Consider the following 26,757-nt stretch of genomic DNA (forward strand, 5'->3'; position numbering starts at 1 on the left):
AGCCTAGGAAGTAGTGCATCAGTCCTAGGTCCTTCATCTTGAACTCGGAATCCAACTCCCTCTTGCATCGATAAATGAGAGGGCTCGCACCTGTTAGAAAGATATCATCTACATAAAGGACCAAAATGAGAGGCATGTCCTTTTGAACCTTGAAGTATAAGTTAGGATCAACATCGCTCCTCGTAAATCCCAACTTCATAAGATAGCTATCAATCCTCTCATACCAAGCCCTAGGGGCTTGCTTCAACCCATAGAGGGCTTTCTTCAACCTGCATACATGTGTCCTTCAATCTTGTACTTCGAACCCCTGAGGTTGTTCCAAGTAGACTTCCTCCTTAAGCGAGCCATGCAAGAAAGCAGTCTTAACGTCCATTTGATGTAGGTTCCATCCTTGAGTGGTAGCAAGAGCAATAATAGATCAGATAGTGGTATATCAGGAAACTGGTGCAAATATATCGTCATAGTCCACTCCTTTTTTAGAGAAGCCTCATGCAACAAACCTGGCCTTGTATTTCTCTGCACTCCTATCTACTCCATGTTTGATTTTGTATAGCCATTTTGAGGTGACTACGTACTTGTCCTTCGGTGTAGGCACCACATCCCAGACATCGTTTTTCATGATAGATTCATACTCTTCATTCATCGCATCCTTCCAGACTTGGTGATTTATGGCTTCTTCGAATGTACATGGCTCAGTTTGAACAATAGTACTCATAGCAGCTAAGTACCCTTGATACCTGTCTAGCTTCTTACTTTCACGAAATGTCCTTCTTGGAGCAATATGTCTTTCAGCATCTTCGAGAGTATCTTTGAGCCACAAAAGACTTTTTCTTGAGGTAGAGGGATCACCGAACAGTGGATCAATGGGATCCATCAGGCATAACCTCATTTGTTGGAGGTTCATCTTGTTTTTCCGCAGCATCATCATTGTCCTTCCTTAGGATAAGGAGATCTTTGGCTTTCCCAAGGGCAGTATCTTCATCGAAGGTGACACAATAGCTTATTTCCATGTCTCTTTGACCAAGCGCATAGATTCTATATGCCTTTGAATTTTCATTGTAGCCTACAAATATACCTTTCTTCCCAGATGCTTCCAACTTGTTTCTTTTCTCTTTAGGCACACAAAAATACACAGGACAACCAAATATTCTAAAATGAGAAACATCAGGTTTCTTACCAGTGAAAACTTCTTCGGGTGTCTTGAAATCCAGTGCTTGATGTGGGCTCCTATTTTGAACATACACAGTAGTGTTGGCAACTTCTCCCCATAAGAACTTCGGTAGACCTTGATCATGGAGCATGGCACGGGTGGCTTCCATAATTGTTCGATTCTTCCTTTCAGCAACTCCATTTTGCTCAGGAGTGTACAAAACGGTTGTCTCCCTCTTAATGCCAACCTCTCTGCAAACGTCATTGAATTTATTTGATTCGTATTCGATTTCGTTGTTGGTCCTCAATATTTTGATCTTCTTCCCTGTTTGATTCTCTACCAAGGCTTTGAAAAAACGGAACCATTTGAACACTTCATCCTTCTTCAAGAAATAGATATATGTTTTGCGAGAGAAGTCATCCACAAAAATTGCATACTATAAGTATCCTCCCAATGATTTTACAGGCAACATACAAATAGATCAAAATGGACCAATTGAAAAATCTCAGTAATTTGGCTTTCACTTGAAGGGAATTGTCCCCTTGTAAGTTTCCCAGCTGCATGCAGCACAACCCTGACAAACTCCTCCATAATTCATGTTGAAATGGGACATACCTGTGACCATCTTCCTTACCCCAGGTAAGGCTTTATAATGTAAGTGGGCAAACCTTCGGTGACATAACTCAAATTGAAATGAAGCATCACAAGTCGAGGCTCCCAAAGGACTTCCTCCAACTTGATAGAGACCATCAACCCTAAATCCAAGTGTGAATGCATCTTTAGGGTTTCTTTGCCAAATACGTACCTTTCCATCAATGAATGCTACCTTGAAGCCTTTATCTTCCATCACAGAAATAGGCAACAGTTTCTTCTTCAAGTCGAGTACATACAACACTTCTTGTAGATGAATGGTTTGACCTTGATTCAAGTGAAGAGTGACAGTACCTATCCCTTTCACGGGATAGGTGGTATTGTCTCCAAGTATGATCTCCAAATTAGTCTTCTTTTCAATCAAATTTGAGAGGGCCTCTTTGTACCCAATGAAGTGCCTTGAGGCTCCACTATCAATCAACCAATGACCCAAAGTATCTGGAGGAGAGGCAATAGATAGAGCTTAAATAAGATAAAACTCCTTTTGTTTTTCTACAACATTATTTTCCTCATACCTAGAATTTATAGATCTTTTGAGAGGCCGACCATTTCCATATTGAGCAACAGGAGCATTCCTTTTCCTTTATTGTTGAACTTGTTGTTCCTTTGATTGCCATTGCCTTTGAAATTGTTGTTGTTGTTGTCGTCATCCCTTGGAGAATTCTTCTTGTGAGGACACTCTCTAGCATAGTGGCCGAACCTGTTACAATTGTAGCACCTTCATTTTCTTCCTTCTTTGAATCCCTGCTTGAACCCTTGACCCTGTCTCCTTGGACCAACATTATTTTTCTTCTTTGCATGAGCAGAGAAAGCAGTAGGTTCATTTCCATTTGAGGGCTTGTCTCTCTCCATCATCCTTGTCTCCTCTTGAGTGCATCTAGCCAATAATTCATCGAAACTAGGAATCCTGTCATTGTTGAGAATGGTGGTGTTAAACACATCCCATGCTCTTGAAAGACCCCCAAGTGCAATGAGAGTGAGCTCCCTGTCAGCAATAACTTCTCCAATAGATAAAAGGTCATTCTTGATTTGTGTGATCCTCATGAAGTAGGATTGGATGGACTCCCTTTATCCATCTTGATGTCCTTCAACTTGTTTTTGAGAAAGAGGATTTGATTTGCATTGTTCACTTTGAACATCTCAACTAGCTTATCATATATCTCCTTAGAAGTTCCCAAATCAAAAATATAGGCAACCAAATTCTTTTGAATAGAGTCAACCAAAATTTTCTTTTTTTTGACCTCACCTTTTCTAGACTTTGACTTAGCAGCAGTTGGTGCATTTGAAGGAGGCTCCACCACTTTTCCCTACACATAATCCAATACTTCATTCTCCTCCAAAGTTAAGTCCAAAGACATCTTCCATGCATGATAGTCAGATTTGTCATTGAGCTTGTCCTCGGTCTTGAAGTAAGATGAAGAAGCCATTGAAACATGTCCAATAAACCTTTCTTGGTGATTGCTTTTCTCTCTCTTGCTTGGGCTTTTATACCATGTTAAATTTAGATAACAACGGTATGTTTTATGCTTAGCACAATTACTTCAATGTACTTTTAAGCAGTCTAATGACAATTTCCAAATTAGTTTCCAATAGCAATCACATTAACCATAAATCACATTGACAGTGACTGTAGACAGAACATAAAATAAAAATGCAAAAGACAAGCCAAGACAAGCGGACAACATATTTGGCAGATGCCAGGGAAAAACCCCAATGTGGGGAAAACCCTTTGATCAATTATTCTTATTATTATATCAAATGTTCAACAGAGGGAGAGAGAGTACAAAAAGCCAAAATTGACTTCCCAAATCAAAGCCAAAACAGCCCTGTCAAATCTGCAGTGAATTCCAGTCAAACTCAGCTCTAACCAAAAGGTCAAAGATGGTCAACACAGCTGTCAAATTTGCCTCCTTGAGATCAGTCAACCTTAGTCAAACTCGGCCTTCCTTGATGGTCAAATTCAACCCAAAACAGTCCTTCAAAGTCTAGTCAAATTCGATCAAAGGCGAGAGAAAATCTGATGTAGTTTTCTATTGTCAAAGTTGCAATCAACCCTGAAGTCAATGCTTCTCAAAGTGCACAGATTTTCTCGATTTTTGTGCCCAACAATGCGGCCTAGAGAAATAGAAATAATCCTCCAAAAATCACAGTCAAAATTGGTCAAAGAGTCCCTGGTCAATGATGATCAAACTTGGTCAACGCTAATCAAACTTGGTCAACTCCTGAAATTTTTGGCCCTACAATTCGACCTCCTTGTGCCACACGTGTGTGAGAAAGAGAATGCCCAATAGTTGTACGAACCAGAGAAGGAGAAAAGAATGTGTGAGTGATGATGATGCCAAATGAGGTGAGAGGTCACGTGTATTTATACAAGTCGTTGAGGGGGAAGTGACACGTCCATTGGGCTTTGTGAGCCTACATGATGATGTGGCCGACCTGAACAATTTGCACATGAGTGGGCATACATTCAAAAACACACTTCTGCTTGTCCAAATTAGATGATCTTTATATCAATTTTGGTCCTCTCGAAAAGAGGAATTTAATGCAATCATCATCTCCATCAAATGAGCTGTCCCAAAGTGGAATTTGGCCCTAGTTGCCAATTTGAACACATACAGAAGCAAAAGTGTTGGTGCAATTGACCTAGATGAGGTTGATCCAGCATCAAATTGGTTCATTCATACAGGAGGTAGTATTCAGAGAGGAGAAGCTCGATTGGCTAGACACTAAGATGCATAGATAGGGGATTTTGCTTACATTCATAAGCATAGTTGCATAGTGAATGCTGCACAAGATTCAGAAGACTGTAGTACTAGTTACTAGTTTATGTTTTTGTTTGGAGTCTCAATGTTTAATTTGTTTCATTATACATGCTATCACCTGTCATTTGTAGTGTTTGGAGTCTGGAGTCTATACATATAAATTATGGAACATTTGTATAGTATTGAATTAAATATTTCGTGTATAGGTAAAATTTCACATTTGCCCATCTCATTTACATGCAATTATATTTTTTAATGTCTATGAAGAGAATTATTTGTGAAAATTTAAGTGTTTTTCAAGTCTTTCGTTTGGCAAAGTCTTATGCTGAGATTTTACAATATATTTCCCAAAACCAATTCATACCCTCACTCTCCAACCTTGTCAAATTGTTTTGAGTCAAAAATGTTTAAGTTTGAACTTTGGATGTAACTTGCATGAGTTGTCTTTCAGTCCCATTAATCATTATTTTGGTTATAAGAGAAGAGTTATACAATTTTAATTCATTTTATTTCTTCAAACAACTACGCTACAGTAATATTTAGAATTGAGGAAACAGCTCACCTAGTGATCCAAACACTATAGTGTTGTACTTTCTGCAATAAGAATATCATTGATTATAACGAAACTACAAAGTACACTACATTTTTTTATGGAATACCTCTTTCTGAAGACGGAAATTTTCAAATCTCAATCCTTTAACTTCATCCTCTCTGGCAATCTGCAAAGCACAAACCATACCTTAGTTAAAAGACAATATCATCAGATATAAAACAAGGAAAAGAAGAACACAAAAATCTTAATTGCATTATCAACTTTAGAAATACGTGTTTCTTAAAATGAAAAAACGATTCACCTCAATTGGGCATCTCAATTCACATGCAACTTTGATGTGCAAGTTAACAGATACTGACATTGATTCTATACCAAGTAGTCTATCCACTTTATTATCAATTTACTTAATGCTGCAGAGTGAGTATAATGGCATGTTATAAATAAGCTTCAAAAGAGTTAACACATACTGCAACAATACTTCTTAATTTTTACCTCTTTAATTACTAGAGAATTGTTTTCAGCCTTTAGCCTTTCAATTTCTTCCTCTCTGAAAACCTGTAGTGCAAAACCCAACAAAACATTATTCTCAACAATGAGAACAAACAGCAGAATAGTATCTTAGCACTGCTTTTGGACAGAGTATGTCCCTGAAACAGCGGAGGAACAATATGACTTGAAAATTTCAATTGCCGGTAGTAGGAACATCTATTGGTACAGGTATCTTGCCTTAGGTGTTGGGTGAGAGTAAATACTCTACATCTAGCAGGTATCTCCAGGCTTATAGATCTATTGTACAAATCAAACCCCTCTTGTTTAATAATCTATCATTTGAAGTGCATTGAGTTACAGGTTGCTCCAGCCCTTGGCCTCCAAGTTCACAGACTGTGAGGGGACCACACCCTTGTTTGGCTCCAAGTCTTGATCTAACGAAAATCTTATGCAAGGGGGCTTGGCAAAAATTTAAAAAATTATTCTCTCACTATTTTCAAATTTACTTGTGCCCTAAAGTTTAATATGCTAATGAGAGAAAAAATTATTTTGTAAATATTTGTAAATTATTTAATTTTAAAATACTAACTTTTTTAATTTTTGTATACTATTGGGGTTTTGGGATTTTATTTCAAATTTTGTATATATTGGGTTCTTGGGTCTTCTCTATTTCATTTGTGCAAGTGATAGATCAAGGGTTTGAAGCAAAAATTAATTTATGGGCTATTCATTCAAGAGAAGGAAGTTGATCTAGGCCCTAGAGGGTAAGATCTAGCCTTCCCAAGTCACATTTGCTCAACGTCCTGCTGAAGAAGGAACTTGCTAGCCCTTGGAGGCATTTTGCAGTGAGTTTGCAATGTTTTCTCGCCAAATCTTTGTGTTTGCAAGGAGACTAGTTCATTTGCAGAGTGGTTGTGGGCATTTCTAGGCCTATAAATCCTAGCCGCATCGCCTAGGAGCTTTCTTTTGTTGGCCGCAACCCTTGTGAGGGTTTGTAACCTTAGTCGCAGGCCCTAGCGCCTCTTTAGGGCTTAACCGCAGGCCTTAGGGCTCTTTTGCGCAAGCCACAGGCCTAAAAGACCTTAGTTTGGCAAGCCACATGCCTAAGGAGACCTATCCCTCCTAGCCACAGCCCTTTTGGGCATTTTTGGGGTGGCTGCAGGCCTTAGAGGGCTTCTAGCCCTAGGGCACAGCCTTATTTGGGATTTTTTTCTCATTGATTCAGTCTTGTATTGGCTACTTGTGGGGTTTTGCAGCTTATTTTGACACTAATATTTGTTTTGCAGGCTTGGGGTAAGTTTGGCAAGGGTTTCAAGTTGATTTCTAGATTATTTTGCCAATGATCCATTGATTTTCCAAGCGAACAATTGGTTTTGTAAGTTTCATCACTCGTTGAAGGAGTTTTCAAGGGCTCAAGTCCTCTCTAGTCCATCATTTAGCCCTAGAAGCCCTAGCTTCAGTCATAAGAAGGCTGACCCATTGTTTGTCAAGGCTAGCATTTGTGTTGCAGGTGTTCGAAGGAACTCTAGTGTATTTTGGAAAGTCAACTAATCATCTAGCAAGGCCTTAGGGCGAAGGGTTTGCTTTCTAGCCTCATCTCTTTCCTCACTGCTTGCATATCAGATCTGAAGCACTCTCATAACAGTGGCATAAGTCTAATCTAATCACATTAAATAAGCCCTAAAACACATTAGCATAAGCCTATAATCATCACACATTTAATCTCAAGTGGTAAGAAAGATTTGTGTCGTTGCATTTGTGGTATTCTATGTAATTTTCGAGGGCTGCCATATGATTTATAAGGTCTGATATATGCTTCTATAACTCTGGTATAAGTCATAACAGTGATAAAAGGACACTCTAGGAACCTCTAGATTCATAAGAACTCATCGTTTGGCTTTGAAGCATCATTTCTCTCATCTTAAGTAATCGGCAAAGTGATTTGAGTGGGCTGCTCTAAGTTTTCATTGTGGAAATATAGTGAAATAAAAGTAATTGTTATCTTGCTGGTTGCTCCTTGCATTTTCATAGCTTGCATTGCATCATTGGCATAATTTTGCTATTGTCACCATTTGCATCTCAAGTGCTTTCTAATATCTAAGGAAATTGAGCTCTAAAAGGATCAATCTCAGAAGAAGTGAATCTAATTTATATATTTTGTTGTAAGAAGCTTGATTGATTGCTAACACTCTAAAGTTCTCTTGGTATTGCATAAGTGTATCTTACTAAAAAAACATTGGAGGATTATCATGTTAAAGAGCATAACTTCAAAGCTAAGTCACCGGATTCGTCCTAAACCCCCTACGAATCCCGAATCCAGCGAATCCGACACGATTCGGTCCGGATTCGTGTCCAAATCATATGACACGTCGTGTCCGTTTCTGACACGTCGAATCCGAGGTCGTGTCACGATTTTCAAAAGCGTGTCGCGATTTTGGGACACGTGTCCTGTTTCCAGGACTTGCTAAGCTCAGTGCGGGAAAGAAAAGGGCGTGTTTGCTCATTAATATTTTCATTTGGCAAGTGATTTGTGCTGTTGCAGCAAGGAGTAGAGCATTTTGGCAGCTTCATGATCAAGTCTAGGCCCTAGTATTGATACGCTATTCATGGTAATGTTAAATTCTTAAAGTAAAAGTGACATTCTCCTTAATCTTCATTTTCATCCCTTTACTTAAATTTTTAACATTACCATGAAATGACTCAAGATGTTTGAGAGTGGTTCCGGCCTCGTTGGATTTCATATGGAGAAAGTAGAATTTTAGATTTCATTCAAAATCCAGCAGACTTATCAGTTTTTCAGGATTTTAGGATTGGGGGATTGCAATGTTTCCATTGAATTTTGTCATGTATTAGGGTATGGAACTCGTATTTAATCAAGAGCACCAAACCAAGAGCTTCTGAATATGTCGCTCCCGCTCCCAAGTAACACTGTTCCTGATGATATGGCTCTGGACACCACTGTTGAGTTGGCATTGGCCAACATGGATCTCAATGATCCAATGCTAGAGCCTGTTAGATTTGATGACTTAGAGGGGTCAACCTCCATACCAGCAAATGCAGAGGCGACTATGGATACAGGGGAGGAGGAGGATGCAGAGGAGAGCAGTGGGGACCACGATGATGGGGACAGTGATGCTGATTCTGATGTTGATTGATGCCTTGAGGCTTGTATACCTGTAGTTGTTTTATATTTTCTATTTCTATTTGCCATTGGCATTGCACCAACACTACCTATGTAACACATTTTGATTTGATGACTTAATGAGAAAACTACAATTGTCAGTGTGTTTATCTTACTATCTTGTAGTTGTAAGTTGTCTTTCAGTTATGAATTATGAATCATGATTTAAATTTTTAATAGATTTATCATTTATGTGACCAGTACCACTGACATTTATTTGAATTTTGTATGTACTATGCATGCTAATAGCTATAGATGAAGATCTATGTTTGAAATCAATAAATTTGTATCATTAATTAAATTTGTGTAAGAAATATGATAATATCTAATTTTTAATATATATATATATTTTAAATATATATATATATATATATATATATTTTAAATATATATATATATATATATATATATATATATATATATATATATATTTTAAATATATATATATATATATATATTAATAAAATAATTTATAACATGTCCTGTTCCGGGGGTCAGCGTGTCCGAATCCGACACCACGAATCTCGAATCCCCGTGTCAGGTGACTTAGCTTCAAAGTATTGTTCCTAATTGCTAAAAGTGAGATTGTTAATTTCATTTTGCAATATTTTGTGAGCATCATATTTAGATCATTGAGGTATAATTTCGATTTTGGGTAATATTGTGGTCTCAAGCGTGATTTCACTCAAATCTTATAAGTGGATAATCTCTATTGGAAGTTACCATTTGTGTTGCTTATTGTCTCCTTTGATTTCTAATTTGCACATCAAGTTGTGAATGATCCATTGATAGATTTGTGCTCCTTACCTTTCATTGTTATTAAATATTGAGCACTTGTCATTTGTTAAAATTGGCAACTAGGGCCAAACTCCACCTTGGACAGCTCATATGATGGAGATGATATTTTTATTGGATTCCTCTTTCCGAGAGGTGCAGGATTGATCTAAAGATCATCTCATTCTGACAAGTAGAAATGGAATTATGAATTTATTTCTTCTATGGACAAATTGTCAAGGTCGACCAGAAGTCTAATGTAGGCTCATGAAGCCCAACAGACGTGTCTCTTCACCCTCAACGTTGTGTATAAATAGAAGAGGCCTTTTCCTCATTTGGATATTCACAACTCAACATTCCATTCTCTCTCTTCATCTGATTGGGTCGTACAAATCACAGGCAGCCTATTCTTCTCCACACGTGTGAAGGTTTGACTGGGCATTTCTATTCTCTGTGTTGACTGAGTTGCAGCTAGCTTTGACTAGCATTGACCGGGCATTGTTTGACTTCATTTGACTGCAATTTTTGTGGGAGAATCTCTATTTGGGCAGACCGCATATTCTAGCACAGATATCGAGATTTTCTCAACAGGTTGACTAGCATTGACTGCAGCAACTTTAACCGCAACATTGACCCGCGTTGACCAACTTTGACTGAGAATTTCGGCACTGTTTGGGGTTGATTTGGACTGTCTTTGGAGGCCGATTTGACTAGGTTTGACCGAGCTGATTTGGAGGAGACTTTTTGCTGGTTTGACCAGCATTGACTTTCTGGTTAGGGCATCCTGTTGACTGCAGTTTGACTGGATTGTTTTACAGTGATTGGGCAAGTAAATTTTGTATGATGTACTCTCTCTCCCTCTCTGCTAAACTTTTGAAGAATAATAAGAAGATTTGATCAAAGGGTTTTCCCCACATTGGGGTTTTTCCCTGGCATCCGCCAAATATTGTGTCCTCTTGTCTTGGCTTGTCTTCTGCTTATTGTTTATGTTCTATCTGCATTTACTATCAATGTTAATGTGATTGCTAATCTGGAAATTGATATTGGGCTAATAAGAAAAATTGAAGTAAATTGCTCTAAAGCATAGAACATACCATTGTTATCTAAAATTAACATGGTATCAGAGCTGAGGTGAAGACAAAGCCCAAGCAAGAGTGAGAAAAGCAATCACTGAGATTTGTTGGACAAGGACAAGATTCAATGGCCTCCTCATCTTACTTCAAATCTGATGACAAGCTCAATGATAAGTCTGATTATCATGCATGGAAGATGTCTCTTGACTTGACTTTGGAAGAGCATGATGCTATGGACTATGTGCAGGGAAAGATTATTGAACCTCCTTCAAATGCACCAGCTGCCGCTAAGACAAAGTACAAGAAAGGTGAAGTCAAAGCTAAGAAGATCATCAGGGATTCTATTCATAAGCATTTAGTTGCTTACATCTCCGATTTGGGCACATATAAGGATATGTATGACAAGTTGGTTAGCATGTTTAAAGCTAGCAATGCAAACCAAGTCCTCTTTCTCAAGAACAAGTTGAAGGACATAAAGAAGGGAAGAGGAGAAGATATCCAATCCTACTTCATGAGGATCACTAAAATCAAAAATGATCTTTTATCAATTGGAGAAGAAATTGCTGACAAGGAGCTCACTCTCATTGCCCTTGGAGGTCTCCCTCGTGAATGGGATGTGTTCAACACTACTATCCTCAACAATGACCGGATTCCAGGTTTTGATGAATTGTTGACTAGATGTACTCAAGAAGAAACAAGGATGATAGAGAGAGACATGCCTTCAAATAGGAATGATCCTACTGCATTCTCCACTCATGCTAAAAAGAAGAACAATGTAGGTTCAAAGAAGCAATGTCAAGGAAGACTGGGATTCAAAGATGGAAGAAAGGGTAGATGCTTCATTTGTAACAGGTTTGGCCACTATGCTAGGGAGTGTCCTAATAAAAGGGATACACCTCGAGATGATGACAACAACAACTGCAACAATTTCAGGGGCAACAACAATCAAAGAAATGGCAGGTTCAACAACAAAGGAAAAAGGAATGCTCCCGCTACTCAACATGGAAATGGTCGACCTCCCAAAAGATCAAGAAACTCCAGGTATGATGAATCTAATGTTGTAGATAACAAGCAAAAGGAATTTATCTTATATTTTCCCTCTCTAATGCCTCTCCTCCGGATACCTTGGGAAATTGGTTGATTGATAGTGATGCCTCAAGGCACTTCACTAGGTATAAGGAAGCTCTTTCAAATCTGATAGAAAAGGACACAAATTTGGAAATCATTCTTGGAGACAATGCCATTTATCCCGTGAAAGGATTGGGAATATTACTCTTCAATTGAATCAAGGCAACACCTTTCATCTACAAGAAGTACTATATGTACCCGATCTAAAGAAGAACCTGGTATCTATCTCCTCGATGGAGGACAAAGGATTCAAGGTGGCATTCATTGATGGAAAGGTACATATTTGGAAAAGAAATTTCAAAGAAGCATTTACTCTTAGATTTAGGGTTGACAAACTATATCAAGTTGGAGGAAGTCCATTGGGAGCTATGTCTTGCGACACATCTCTTCAATCTTAATTATGGCACCAAAGGTTTGCTCATTTTCATTTTAAAGCCCTGCCTAATGCAAGGAAGATGGTGACAGGTATGCCCGAATTTAAAGTAGAACATGAAGGTGTTTGTCAAGGATGTGCCGAAGGAAAATATACAAGGGGACCATTCCCCTCAAGTGATAGCAAGACTACCGACCTTTTGCAATTGGCTCATTCTGATCTATCTGGTATGTTGCTCGTGACATCTTTGGGAGGATATTTGTATTATGCTATCTTTGTGGATGACTTCTCTTGCAAAACTTGGATTTATTTCTTGAAGAAGAAGGACGAAGTGTTCACATGGTTCCGTTCTTTCAAAGCCTTGGTTGAAAATCAAACAAGGAAAAAAATCAAAATATTGAGGACCAATAATGAAACCAAATATGAATCAAATGAGTTCAATGACTATTGTAGAGAAGTTGGCATTAAGAGGGAGCCTACTACCGCATATACTCCTGAGCAAAATGGAGTTGCTGAAAGAAAGATTCGTTCCATTATAGAAGCCACCCGTGCCATGCTTCATGATCAAGGCCTTCTGAAGTTCCTATGGGGAGAAGCTGCCAACACTGTCGTGCATGTTCAAAATAGATGCCCTCATCAAGCATTGGACTCCAAAAATCCCGAAGAAGTTTTCACCGGTAAGAAACCTGGTGTTTCTCATTTTAGAATTTTTGGTAGCCCCATGTATTTTCATGTACCGAAAGAAAAGAGAAGCAAATTGGATGCATCTGAGAAGAAAGGAACATTTGTGGGCTATAGTGAAACTTCAAAGGCATATACAATCTATGTGCCTGGTCAAAGAGAAGTGAAAATAAGTCATGATGTCACCTTCGATGAAGATGTTGCCCTTGGGAAGATTAGGAACCTTCCTATTCCAAGGAAGGACAAAGAAGAAGATACAAGAAAGCAGGGAGAACCGAAAGATGAGTTGATCCCCAATGTTGAAGGACCAGTGGATCCCATTGATCCACCTCCCCATGAGCCCTCCTCAAAGAGGAGACCCTCATGGCAGGGACACACTCGAAGATGTCGAGAGACATATTGCACCAAGAGTGACATTTCGTGAAAGTAAGAAGTCGAATAGGTACCAAGGGTACTTAGCTGCCATGAGCACCATTGTTCAAACTGAGCCTTGCACATTTGAAGAAGTTGTGAAGCACCAAGTTTGGAAGGATGCTATGAATGAAGAGTATGAGTTGATTATGAAGAATGATGTCTGGGATGTGGTCCCTAAACCCAAGGACAAATATGTTGTCACCTCGAAATGGCTCTACAAGATCAAGCATGGAGCTGATGGAAGCGCCGAAAAGTTCAAGGCCAGGTTTGTTGCTCAAGGCTTCTCCCAAAAGGAAGGTGTGGACTATGATGAGATATCTGCACCAGTTGCCCGATATACCACCATATGTTCAATCATTGCCCTTGTTGCCTCTCAAGGATGGAATTTACATCAAATGGATGTCAAGACCGCCTTATTGCATGGTTCACTTAAGGAGGAAGTCTATGTAGAACAATCCGAGGGGTTCGAAGTTCTAGATCGAAAGACACATGTATGCAAGTTGAAGAAAGCCCTCTATGGGTTGAAGCAAGCTCCTCGGGCTTGGTATGAGAGGATCGACAGCTATCTGATGAAGTTGGGTTTTACAAGAAGTGAAGTTGATCTGAACCTTTATTTCAAGGTTGAAAATGATAGACCTCTCATCTTGGTACTTTATGTGGACGATCTCTTTCTAACAGGTGCAGACCCTCTTATTTATCAATGCAAGAGGGAGTTGGTTTCCAATTCGAGATGAAGGACCTGGTATTGATGCACTACTTCCTAGGCTTGGAGGTCTGGCAAAAGCCAAGTGAGATTTTCCTTTCCCAAGGAAAATATATTGTGAAGCTACTTGAAAGATTTGGGATGGTGGATTGTAAGTCCGTGACTACTCCAATGAAACTTAACTTCAAGAAGTTATGCGGAAATGCAACTGGGCCCGATTTGGGAAATCTTTCTGAGCATTGTCAACTTGTGGGGGGCTTGATGTTCTTGGTGAACTCCCATCCAAACATATGCTTTGCAGCGAATACATTGAGTCAATTTATGGTCAAGCCTCATCACATACATTGGATTGTTGCCAAGAATCTCTTGAGATATCTTCGGGGCACAATCACCTATGGACTGAGATACACTGTCGGGAATTTGAGGCTCCATGGTTATTCTGATGCTGACTGGGTTGGAAGTGTGGTGGATCGTAAGAGCACATCAGGATGTTGCTTCTCACTAAGTTCTGCTTCGATATCATGGATGAGTAGGAAGCAGAAATCGGTTACTTTAAGCACCGCCGAGGCCGAATATATTGCTGCTAGTACGGCCGCTTGTGAAGCTTTTTGGTTGTGGAAGCTCTTTAGTGAGTTGTTTAGGCATGTCCTGGATACCACCGTGATCTACTGCGATAACCAAAGTGGGATTTGTCTTTCTGAGAATCCTGTGTTTCATGACTGCTCCAAGCATATTGATATTAGGTACCACTTTATCTGGGATATGGTACAACGGGGAGCAATAAGGCTCCATCACAATGGGATTGATGAACAGGTCGCAGATATTCCTACGAAGCCCCTCGGGAAGGTCAAATTCTTAACCTTCCGTGAACGACTTGGAGTCATGGAGAGACCCTCTTATGAGGGTAAGAGGGTCTCGTTTGAGTTGGAAATTGAGCTCTAGAAGCTCCAGGGGGGCTTGGAGTACTTCTTGGAGCTATGAGCAACCATAGAGTGAGTGGTTCACCTTCCCCTAGTGGTGCATTGCGTACAGGGTGAGTGATTCACCTTCCCCTGTGATACCCCATGATGGTTGATATATGTATAAGATGAGTGGTTCACCTTCTCCTATGGCATATGAGCAAGATGAGTGATGCACCTTCTCCTGCCGATACATCCTACCCATGCAGTCTGGGACTCATGGGAAGTACCTCTCATCTGGCCAATGAGTTGGGAAATGAGGATAGGGAACATAGTACTACCGATGGACTCATCGTGTACTACCGTACTCCCTATGCTAGGATATTTGATATTGATATGGAATCAATGGAAATTGACTTCGGGTCAATGAAGAGCGGTATGATACACTCTCGATCATTTCTTCTCCATTATTTCTTCATGGTTTAGCAGAGCAGAGCAGAATGACAAAGATGGTACAGATTGACAAATGATTTGGCAGGTGGAGTTCTCCCTAGTTGAGAGGGAGTGTTAAAAATGTCAACTAGGGCCAAACTCCACCTTGTATAGCTCATATGATGGAGATGATATTTTTATTGGATTCCTCTTTCCGAAAGGTGCAGGAATGATCTAAAGATCATCTAATGATGACAAGTAGAAATGGAATTATAAATTTATTTCTTCTATGGACAAATCTAAGTTGCACGAAACACCGAAATGTTTCATAATTTCTAAAACAGGTACATTTAGAAAAGTCACCTCCCAAAAATGGAAACGTCAGCCAAAACGCCGACTGAAACGTCATATATATAAGTGAATAACACATTATCTTGCAAGTAAAAGTGGAATAAGACCCATAGATGACAATTTAGAAGGAAAACCAAGTCTATATTAACTCTCATAGATGATTACATGATGGTCGAGTTTCGGAGTTTCGGGTACGGGTACAGCCCGAAATGCCAGGTTCCTATAAGTTTTGTGCAACATAGGGACAAATTGTCAAGGTCGTCCAGAAGTCTAATGTAGGCTCATGAAGACCAACAAACGTGTCTCTTCACCCTCAACATTGTGTACAAATACAAGAGGCCTTTTCCTCATTTGAATATTCACAACTCAACATTACATTCTCTCTCTTCATCTAATTGGGTCGTACAAATCACAAGTAGTCGATTCTTCTCCACGGGTGCGAAGGTTTGACTGGGCATTTTTGTTCTCTGCGTTGACCAAGTTGCAGCCAGCTTTGACCAGCGTTGACTGGGTATTGTTTGACTTCATTTGACTATAATTTTTGTGGGAGAATCTTTGTTTGGGTATGCTGCATATTTTGGCACAGATATCAAGATTTTTTGGCAGGTTGACCAGCGTTGTCTACGGCACTTTTGACCGTAGCATTGACTTGCATTGACCAACTTTGACTGAAAATTTCAGCATTGTTTTGGGCTGATTTGGACTGTCTTTGGAGGCCGAGTTGACTGGGTTTGACCGAGCTGATTTGAAGGAGACTTTCTATTGGTTTAACCAACATTGACTTTCTGGTTAGGGCATCCTGTTGACTGCAGTTTGATTGGATTGTTTTACAGTGATAGGGCAAGTAAATTTTGTATGATGTACTCTCTCTCTGTGCTGAACTTTTGAAGAATAATAAGAAGATTTGATCAAAGAGTTTTCCCCACATTGGGGTTTTTCCCTGGCATTCGCCAAATATTGTGTCCTCTTGTCTTGGCTTGTCTTCTGCTTATTGTTTATGTTTTATCTGCATTTACTATCAATGTTAATGTGATTGCTAATCTAGAAATTGATATTGGGCTTATAAGAAAATTTGAAGTAAATTGCTCTAAAGCATAGAACATACCATTGTTATCTAAAATTAACATCATTTTTATTATTAGTTCATTGGATAAATCTTTAATTTGTTTTGAAGCCCTGTAATTGGCAAATCAAGTGGTTCATTTACACGTTTGTTTTAGTTGAGATTGTTCCTATAATTGCTCTCTAAGTACTTCATATAATTGTTCTTATGTTGAAAAATCATAAGCATTGAATCTCAAGTAACTTAAGTACTTAGAAATCATTTAATCTCACTTAAAGCTATCACTCACATCTTGAATTTCATTCTAAGCCTAGAAGTGCAAATTTAAAACATGCCTCCAAGTATAAGCTTGGTTGTAAGAAGATAAGACCACCATTCTCACCCAACGTGCAAAGTTTAGGCCCTCATGTGTGGTTAACACAAGTGACCTTGCAGTTCTCTTGCGGGCAAACCCTTGTAGGAACGGAGGCACTTGGGTGGTTAGAACTCCATGGGAGGTATCATTAATGAGGCCTTAGCCTCCTTCCTGTGGACTTCTCTCTACAACCTACATTCGAGACTAACTTCAAAATCGTTGGGATGAAGGATTCACCTAGAATAGGCATTCAAACTAAAATTAACCAAGAACTTGCATCTAACTTGGTTTTAGGTGTCGCATCTCATATAGGATAGATTTCATCCTAGCAGCAACTGTTCATCCGGCAACTTGGAATTTAATCTATATTGTGCAAGTAATTTGAATCCTAAGACATTGGTCTCTAAATTGATAATCTCAATAAATCTAATCAAGTTGTGCTAAATAATTAAACTTGCCAATCATCCTTAACCAAGTTGCTAGGCAATTCAGTTGTGTCTCCTAAACTCATTATCTCATTATCTCATTCCTAGGGACTACCCCCTTAGCCTATTGTAGGGAGACAGCTTAAACCGAGAGGGCTGGGATCAGAGTGACAGGCCCTGCCCTGAGCATTGTTGCATTTTCATGTACAATTTGTGTGACAATAGGGCCCAAGCACATGTCAACCAAGGTTGTGCAACCACCAAATATAAAATTTGGTTTTAACATGAAAAGTGACTTGAGCTTCAGAAGAATTTAACAATGTGTTAATAATCAAGAGTGTACCTCTTTCTGGAGCCATAATTGTTTTTCATCTGCCAAACTTTTGATTTCTTCCTGTGCCTTAGCCTGCATTATATAACTATGTCAGGGAGAAACATGCAAAGTATGAGAAAACAATATGGAATTTTAGTAATAATCTAATGACATCAATTACTTTACGAAAGCAGTTACTCTAAAGAAGAGACGCTGCATAAGAAGGAAATGCCAGAGTCTATAAGCATCATGAAAACTACCTCTCAAAACTATTATGGCCATCAGCACCAATCATATTGAATACTCCAGTCAATGATAAATTTTAGTTACTATTATTTTGCAACAAGAAGAAATTTTGGCACACCCAAATGGAGTGTTAATGTGTAGGGCCACAAACTTGCATGTAGCAAGGTCGCCACTCCACCAAGCATTGAAGACCCAGTTCATGGTGACAAGAGGACTGGTAATGACCCTTGATGCAAGGATATAATGGGAAGCAGGGGGAGTACAAAATCCTTCACACCAGATGCTGTGCATGGAGATTTAAGGTGTTTGTACAGTGAGAGGACCTCCCTGAATGGTACCAAGAGGTACGTTTTATGGGCATGGACTCATGGAGTACTGAAGATAGCTGCTGCAGTGATTGTATAGATAGGAGGAAAGGTGAGAAGCTTGGTATGATGTCTCTGTTAGTTGGGATGAGTGTTCTTTTACACTGTCATCAGAATGCAGTCTCAATTTTCCCAAGTTTCCCTGCAAGCAATGGACAGAACAGGTGTTGCACATGGGTCTTAAGTTTTAACAGCTCCAGGGAGCAACTCCATCCTGGATCCAGGTACCTTATTCTGCTCTTTCTGGTGATTATCATTGTTGTTCTAACTTCTAGGTTGTGCTCTAGGTTGGTGTGGGGTGAGATGTCTGTATATTTCTTTCATTAAGTGAGGTGTTTTGAAGGCCTTCTCTAGGGGCAAGGTAGGATCCTTTTCTAATATTTTTCAACAGGCCTCCTATCAGCTGTTTCAACCTAGTTTTGCCTTCTGCATCGTTAGAGTAGGTCTTGGACCTGTACTGGAGGTTTTTTTCTTCTACTAGGATGACTCTTAACACAGGCAGAGAGGGTTGTGTGCATGAGAGAAAACTATGAGCCAGTTCTCAAAGAACAACAGCCTCAGGAAACCTAAAACATATCTCTGAAGCAGAAAAAGAAGCATGCAAGGCTGAAAAAGGGTTTAATGAAAAATGGTCTGATGCTGCCAAGCTAGAATTAGAGGAGACTGAGAAAGCTGTTAGGAGTAAAAACAGAACCTAAGAGCCACGCAGGTCAAGAAGGAAATTGAGCTGTGGGTGAAAGATCCAGTGTATTACAGAACCCAGGAAATGAAGTTCTTCAAAATTGCAAAGACTTGCTGGTTAGGCAAAACCTTGATGCGTGAGCCCTGAAAAACAAAAGGGAAGAACAGCAAGATATTCTTCATTCCTTAGGAAAATTTGAAGCTATGTGCAAGGCTGTTTACAGGATTGGGATATCAGTTTCACAGGTGGCAGAGGAAGCTCAAAGCAAGAAGAATGAGGAGAGCTCTTTTGGATCAATGGTAACTCAAGCCAAGCCCATTGTGCTGGATAAAATATTAAAAATCCTCAGCCTTCAGGGACTGCACAGGAGGAAAAAAGAGAGGGCAATGTGTTTGTGGAAGTGGCTGTGGAGGAAAGTCCTTAACCTGCCATTGCTTGATGTTTGTGTTGTCTTTCAGTTTTATTAATATGATGAACAGTTATAGGCTGCTAACTCTGTTAGTTTTCTCATTTGTGCAAATCAATAGTTAGATGGCAAGTTATTAACAATATCAACAAGTTTCGTTATCATCAACTGGTGGAGGTACTGCTTTCCCTTGAGGCAGCCCACCACCAGGGACTGCCGTAACTCTTTTTTGTGTATAATGTGAAAATATAGCTGTGCTTTTAGATTAAAAGAAATAAATAAAGTCTGCGTATAAACTACACGAGATGCTACACAAATTGTAAATATTAAATTTTAACTGATTACCTCTCTCTGAAACCAAGAAGATTTCTCATCTTTCAGGCTTATAATTTCTTTCTCTAATGTAACCTGAGACACAAAACCTAGTTAAGAAACAGTGTCTTGCAATATAAAATACTATATGACAAATAATAGGTAATTAGTAATGCTATCATTAATGTATAAATAAGACAAACTTATACTTTGAAAAAACAAGCAGCAGCTTAGCCCATCCAACTTCTATCTCTATGTGACTACCGGTAACAGTCATATAGATTAGCACAGCCACTTAATAACTGGCTGACAAAAGCCAATAGGCATGTGGGAGAGAACTTACGCAAGCACCCATTTCATTTTTTAGCATGCATTCACCCAATTTTCTCCACACAAGAAAGCATTTCTCTCCACAAATTAAGCCCACACACCCACAATCCATTTCATAAACCATGATGCCATTTGTTATTTGATAACAGGAACAGTAATTTCATTGTAAATGTGAAATGGTAAACAGATTCGTTAATGATATAGACATGGATTTAGAAACACGAGGAAGTTAATATTGAAAATTCCATCCATTGATCTAAAGCAAACAACAGGAATATGTCGATATCTTTACTCCATCCATTTTGAATTCCCTCCTTGCTGCAAGCTAGAAGAAATTATGGTCTTACATAAAGCATGCTTATCTAACTTAAAATATCCTATTACTCATGAAGTCCACCTCTTTTTGGAGCCAACAAATCTTTTCTTCCTTGAATTTTTTGATCTCGTCCTCTAAGCTAACCTGCAAAATAAAACAAAGCAGATATGAGACAAGAGTTATACGGTATACCAAACAATAGTGGAGAAGTGACCTCCGTAATCACTTACAAAAGGTATTTTAAGCAGAATAGCAAATACTTAAACCTACTAATAGATCTAACCCAGTCAACACAAGCCAAAGAAATGTCATTTATAAATTTTGATTTGATAGGTGATGCTAGGTGAGAAAGAGGGAATATAGGATTCCACAAAGTTTGATAGGACACTTGTTGCACCTTGAAAGACAAAAGTGGTCTGGGAAAGGTGGTGGAGAAGGCAGAGGATTTGGGTCTGCGCATTCTTTGGTATTGGATTCCAATTTCATCTGCCAGAATCAACTACTAGCATGCTTTTGATTAAACTTGGCTGCAATTTCCCACCCTTCAGACAGTTAGCCTTAAATGGCCCATACTCAGCCACCATTTAGCAATTTTTGCTGCACGTTCAGCCAACAATGGTGTAGAAGAGAGTGCGAAAGTTTGCCCTGAAAGTCTACACCAAGGTGAGTCTATACATGACACATTTTTACCAATATTGAAGACTACAATTCTGCTTGTAAGATACTAAACTGGTATGCCTTGCTAGGGTATTCCATGGTGTGGCTCCCCTCAGAGAACATGATTTCAGCCTAGCTAATAGGGAACTTCACTGTATGTGTGTGCCATCAAAAACTTGAACAAAGGTTTCTGCATTTTCCAATTCCAAAATCCATCTCATGAAACCAAGTTGTGAGTCATGGACCATGGGTTTATTGCAACACCCTTGTAAATTTCTTCTTGTGGGCTGAAAAGTTTGCACCTAATAGAGCAACAGAGATATATTGTCCTATGAGGGTAGAATTCCTAGGACTCCTATTGACCACTCTATGTCAATGGCCCCATAGTAGTACACCCATTTTTTCGCAAAAGGGATCTATCGTGTTCAAGCGTTCGCGCCTTTCAGATTTCATCATCAGTCAGCAGTTTGTTAAAAATGTAAACCCATTCTGCATGGTTATAATGTAAATGATCTTAGTAAGACCATCATGTATGTAACAACCTAGGTAAGCATAGTATTTTGGTGACGATTTCTATCCTAGGAGGTTTTTTGTCTCACTGATTCATCTGTGTCTCTAGACACAAATGATCAGCAGAGTTTTTCCCTCCAACCTCACCCCAAAGCTAGGTGGATTTTGTCGTCAAGATATTAAGTGAGTCCTAGTGTTTTTTATCGAGTCCTTGTAAAAATAATTTGGGAATAATCCTAGCTAATTGGCTAGATTATTTTATTACAAATTACTTGGTCTACTAGATCATATTTTGAGTCGCAGAATTGGGTAGATATTTGAGGGTCTATAACGAACGAATGTTCCTCCTTCATGTATTAAATTTTAATATCTTGATGTAAGCAAATATTTAGTACATGGTCCCTTATAATTAGACACCATGATTAAATATTAGAGAGTTGGAAAAATTATTAATCCCCTCATAAGTCAATTAATTAAATTTTTTGGCAAAAATAAATTAAAATCCTAAGCCAAAAATTTAATTAATTTTGTATCCTAGGTAAAATTAAATTCTCCAATAGTGAAATTCGTGGGTTTTAAAGACGTTAATTTTTGGAGGTCCCCGGCAAAGGGAATATTGAAGAAATCAAGAAATTTTCGACCCTTGGACCTTGGTGATTAAGTCAAAGTCAATTCTTTTAGGAAATTAACTCAAAATAATTAATTTTAAGTTAATTAAAAATCAATTAAATGAAAATTTCGATTTTTCTTCAAAAAATAAATAATTTCGATGATGATGATTAAAGATTAATTAAATCTTTATGAACGGTCGAGATTAATTTTACAAGGATCAAGCCAACTAACCGTTGGAGCTTTTATCGATAAATTAGAAGTCGGTGTCAGTCTATTTTTTCATCCGATCTTTGAATCGTGTACTAAGCTCTCAAACTCTCTTATATATTTTTTGGAACTAATGCAAAAGTCTTTGGGGTTTCAACTTGCAGTGGTGTTCCTCTTCATGAATCTATAGTAACATTGTTTTAATTTCTGTGAATATTATGTAAAAATTATCAATCAATAGCTCTCTTAGAATAATCTGAATACAGATATCTTATTCAGTGTGTTGGATCTAGGGTAACATTTTTAATTTTGATTGAATTAGCAAGTATCTCTATTTCTCCATAATTTTATCGTTATTCTATTTCTCTACTTGGTTTGATGGTTGATCTAGTGTCTGCAAAAGATCTCTCAGGTTTTCATTGAGCGTTTGGGGATAGTCCTCAGCTAGACCAGCCAACTCTCAACACATATTTTTTGAAGAACCTACCTGATAAAAGCTTCAGGATTTATCTAATGATTAATCTTTTTCTGCGCGGTGTTTTTGGGCTAGTACCTCTCTAAAAATCAAAATCTTTTAAATATTTTGTGGAAAAATTGATAGATCTTGATGGTAAGAGCCTTAGATTATCAAATCTATGAGCGAAGTTGGACTCATACTCCTCAGATCCGCAACTCTTATGCATAGATTTGTAGACATTTTGTACAGATCTAAAGATTTTCTAACTTTTGGGATTTTGGAATTTTTTTTTATGATTTGGGGTTTTTAGCATATTCTTAAAAAAAAAATTAGATTTATTTTGTAAATAATTTTTAGATTTCAAAATTTATAAATATTTATTTGATTTTAATTTTAATTTTGTATTTTAAAATTTTTTTAATTAGATTTAACTTTTAAGTTTTTTAAGTTTTTTTTATCCCACATTCAAAACTTGAAAAGAGTTTCTCTAATTTGTATCTATATATACTAACCTTTCACCTTGTATTATTTCACTAACCCATTGTATTTTAAAATTCCTCTTTTATATATAATTTCTTGGGTTTTGGTTAAACAGCCTAAAACACCTCCTCCTTTTCGCTCTGGAACAAAATTGCCACAGGGTTCAGATTTTTGGGGACTCGCAGCTTATCATAAATTGGATCAACGTTGTTTATCACTGTCACTTGCACACACTCAAGGACTTATTGAAAGATGCCTTATCTTTAAAATCACAGTTTGATTTTATTGTCTGCTCTCATATATACAGGGAAAGGAATGAAGTCGCTGATTTTCTATCCAAAGAGGCCGCGCAGTTGAACAGAGGTCATTGGTTGATTCAGGAATTCAGGGATGGGGCTTTCTTCCAGTTCTTTCATCGCCCTTTCATTGAAGGGGAGGAAAACCTCTCGGAATGATCTCGAGGATCATTCTTTTTTTGCTTTTGCAGTTTTTAGTTTATGATCTGGACTCGTAATGGGCTATATGGTTTTTACAGTTTAAGTTGTTTTTTGTATTAGCAGGCTGATATCTGTAAATACTAAATAGTGTATATGAACATGGACTGTTCTGTTTGTTAGTGAATGCATCTTATACATGCTGGATATTCAACATGTAATTTATTACGCTTTTTTCCTGGGAAAAAAATTAATTTCTTGGGTTTTTATTTTATTTTTATTTTAAGCTTGCAAATTATGTTTTTCGTTAACCTTTGTACTTGCATTTTATTTTAATTTGTAACTACATCCTAACCCTTGTAGTTATTTATTTTCTTTTGTATATAATTATATTGGGGTTTCTATTTCAATTATAAGTGAATTTTCCTCCCCCCTTGAAAATATATATTTTAGCCATTTATATTTTGTCTCTTTCGACGTTGGTTTATTTCAGATCATTCATCCAAAGGAGTGGCCGCATTTTTTTCTGAGGCTTGGGAAGCCGTCTAGCTGCCTAAGAAGAAGGGCCGAGGTGATTTTGAAGATAAATCTGGCTGCTAAGGGCCTGGATCCATTATACTAGCTCCTCTGTCCATCAATATTCAGTCAGACTTGGAAGCCGCAGCCTGAGAGGATATCATACCCTAATTGCAGGCTCAAAAAGGCCATGACAATATAGCCGCTGGTCTATTTGGCATTATCACAGATCTTGTCTCATTGTTGAAAATAATCTCTCACTGATTGTGTTTACTGATCTAGTCTTTTCTTTGCTTGTTTCTTGACCTTGTCGTGGGCTTTATTGGACTAATATTTTTTATACAAGAAGGATTTTCTAAGGCCTGCTACTTGTTATTGGTGACTAAAGTGTGTTATAAGTTATAACCTTGCTTTCCCATGTTGATATAACATTGTTGCAGATCTAATAAGAGTTTTGGCAAGGCTTTTATATCGATTTTCTGACAGGGAATTTATATTAATTTTCCACTGAAAATTAGTCATCTCTGAATATTAGGGCTAACTTTGCTTGCAGCTGCAGGATAACGCAACCCCTTGGAGAAGTTTTTGGCCCATACATTGAGGTTCTGGTACATCTTTTGCAGTAATCATTTGTGCACTAAACACTTTTGTTTGCAAGGCCTTGAATGCCTTAACTCTCCCAATGGTAACCTATTTCAGACTGTCTGAAATCACTCAGATCGGAAGCATTACTACAGAGGCTAATTACATTAAGCTAAAGATATCAAGGCTTGAAGAACATTCAAATTTGTCATAAGAAAGCTAGCAAATGTTTTGGATTTTCGTTCCTGGCATCCTTTGGTGGCTAATCGTGTTAAATGTTTGACTGAGTTTAATTTGCAGAAATCTGATCTTACTTTCCAGTGGCTCCTCTGCATTGCATTTCAGTACTAATTCTTTGTGGTTGCCAGGTATAGTCTGCCCCTCTGAGTGGGTTTGCAGACTTGTTTGAAAATATTCATTACTTCAGATTTGAGTGACCTCTCCGGAGATCTGGTGCATTGCTCCTAAATGGTCATTATGTATTAGCCTTGACTGAACAGTAGTCCACTTTTGAGGTTACAGCTGCTTTACAGTGACATATTTTGAGTTGTCTTGGAGGCCTATCTTTCGTATTCAAGGTCAAAACAGTCCTCTTTGTCTCTCAACTCGCCAAACCATCCATCAAAAAAGGGCTGCTAGTCCTAAAGGGTTTTGCTCCATCCCTCTAATCTCTCTTTCTTTTGATTGTCACAAATAGATCAGATCTGAAGCTAATGAAAATAGTGGTATAAGTAGCTCATATCACTTGAAAGAGATCCTAAAATACACCCTAATAAGCCTAATGACGTGAGAGGTTAACACACATTAACTAAAGGCTAAATCTTCATTGAGTTTGCTGGCCTCTAATGCCCATGCTGGGATTAATCTCATGGTTAAAGCAATCTGATCTGATTTATTGAAGTCTGATGCATCCTTTCCATTGCTAGAGTTCACTGCTAATCCTTTTATGCATTTAGTAGTTAATGACAGCCTTTTTCCTTCTAAGTTTGTCACTGTTTTGGGCTTGCTACTTCAAATCTGATTTGTTGGAAGACTGCTTCCAGGACTAATCCACTGTGGCTGTGGGAACATTGCTTCATTTTTTAAAGGAGTCCCTCTCTGAATTAGCTTGGCTGAGAGCTTTTCTTGAGATAGGACTTCACTGATATCACAGTTTGATCTCTGTTAGTAGTTTCATTTTCTTAAAATAATTGTGCTTGCATATTTTTAGAAATTAGTTGGTTCCTAATCTGCTGTCATAAGAAAATTTGCCTCTGTCCAAAGTGTAATCTCTGAAAATTTATAGCTTGAAGGTGACTGTTTTCATATCAGCAAAGTTCAGTATGGTTATTGGCATTAAAATCTAAGTTCTGGATCTGAATTGCATGCGCAATAACTCACTGAATGGATATTGATATCTATGCCTTGGTATTATTGTCATTTTTGTTTCATCGCTAATATCTATTTGTGAATGATAACTTTACATTAGCACTTGAAAAAATCTAATTTGAAGGCTTATCGATATAATTAGATCTCATTCTTTTTTAATAATTAGCATTGAGGAATCATTGGCATTATCTTGGAAAAATCCTAAGGAGAGTGTTGATCTTAAAGAATTGTCATTGAATATAGATTGGGTAAATGATTTAATTCTCTTGACATTAATATCATTGGTTTATGGTTATCTTGGCATATCAGTGATCTTTCTTTAAGAGGCATTATTTACTTGAATGATTACATCTTTGGCATCTTTGTATCCTATTTGCATTAGTCTTGTGTAAGATTGTCTTCATTAAGTACTCTTGTCCTAAGACTAATCAATACTAAGTATTTGAACCTAAGTTGCACGAAACAGGGAAACGGGTACGAGTTTCTGAAACGGGCACGGGTATGAAA

General features: G+C 38.1%; 1 protein-coding gene across 4 annotated transcripts in view; it reads right to left on the reverse strand.

The window, feature by feature from the left end:
- LOC149167704 (uncharacterized) overlaps positions 1–26,757 on the reverse strand; it is a 223,032-nt gene that overhangs the window by 169,382 nt on the left and 26,893 nt on the right. Inside the window, exons 2-6 of one of the 4 annotated variants that reach the window (XM_089433100.1) lie at positions 20,509–20,571; positions 19,815–19,877; positions 17,801–17,863; positions 5,609–5,671; positions 5,223–5,282 (exon numbers count right to left, since the gene is read on the reverse strand). In XM_089433100.1, coding sequence (XP_089289226.1) covers positions 5,223–5,282; positions 5,609–5,671; positions 17,801–17,863; positions 19,815–19,877; positions 20,509–20,571 — 312 coding nt within the window. The remainder of the gene's footprint in view (positions 1–5,222; positions 5,283–5,608; positions 5,672–17,800; positions 17,864–19,814; positions 19,878–20,508; positions 20,572–26,757) is intronic. The other 3 variants (XM_089433102.1, XM_089433101.1, XM_089433103.1) reach the window with 3 other exon arrangements.

The sequence above is a fragment of the Pinus tabuliformis genome, chromosome 5_1 (genome assembly GCF_031772625.1).
Source record: "Pinus tabuliformis cultivar Carrire ecotype Pingquan chromosome 5_1, CPIR1, whole genome shotgun sequence".
Taxonomy (NCBI): Eukaryota; Viridiplantae; Streptophyta; class Pinopsida; order Pinales; family Pinaceae; genus Pinus; species Pinus tabuliformis.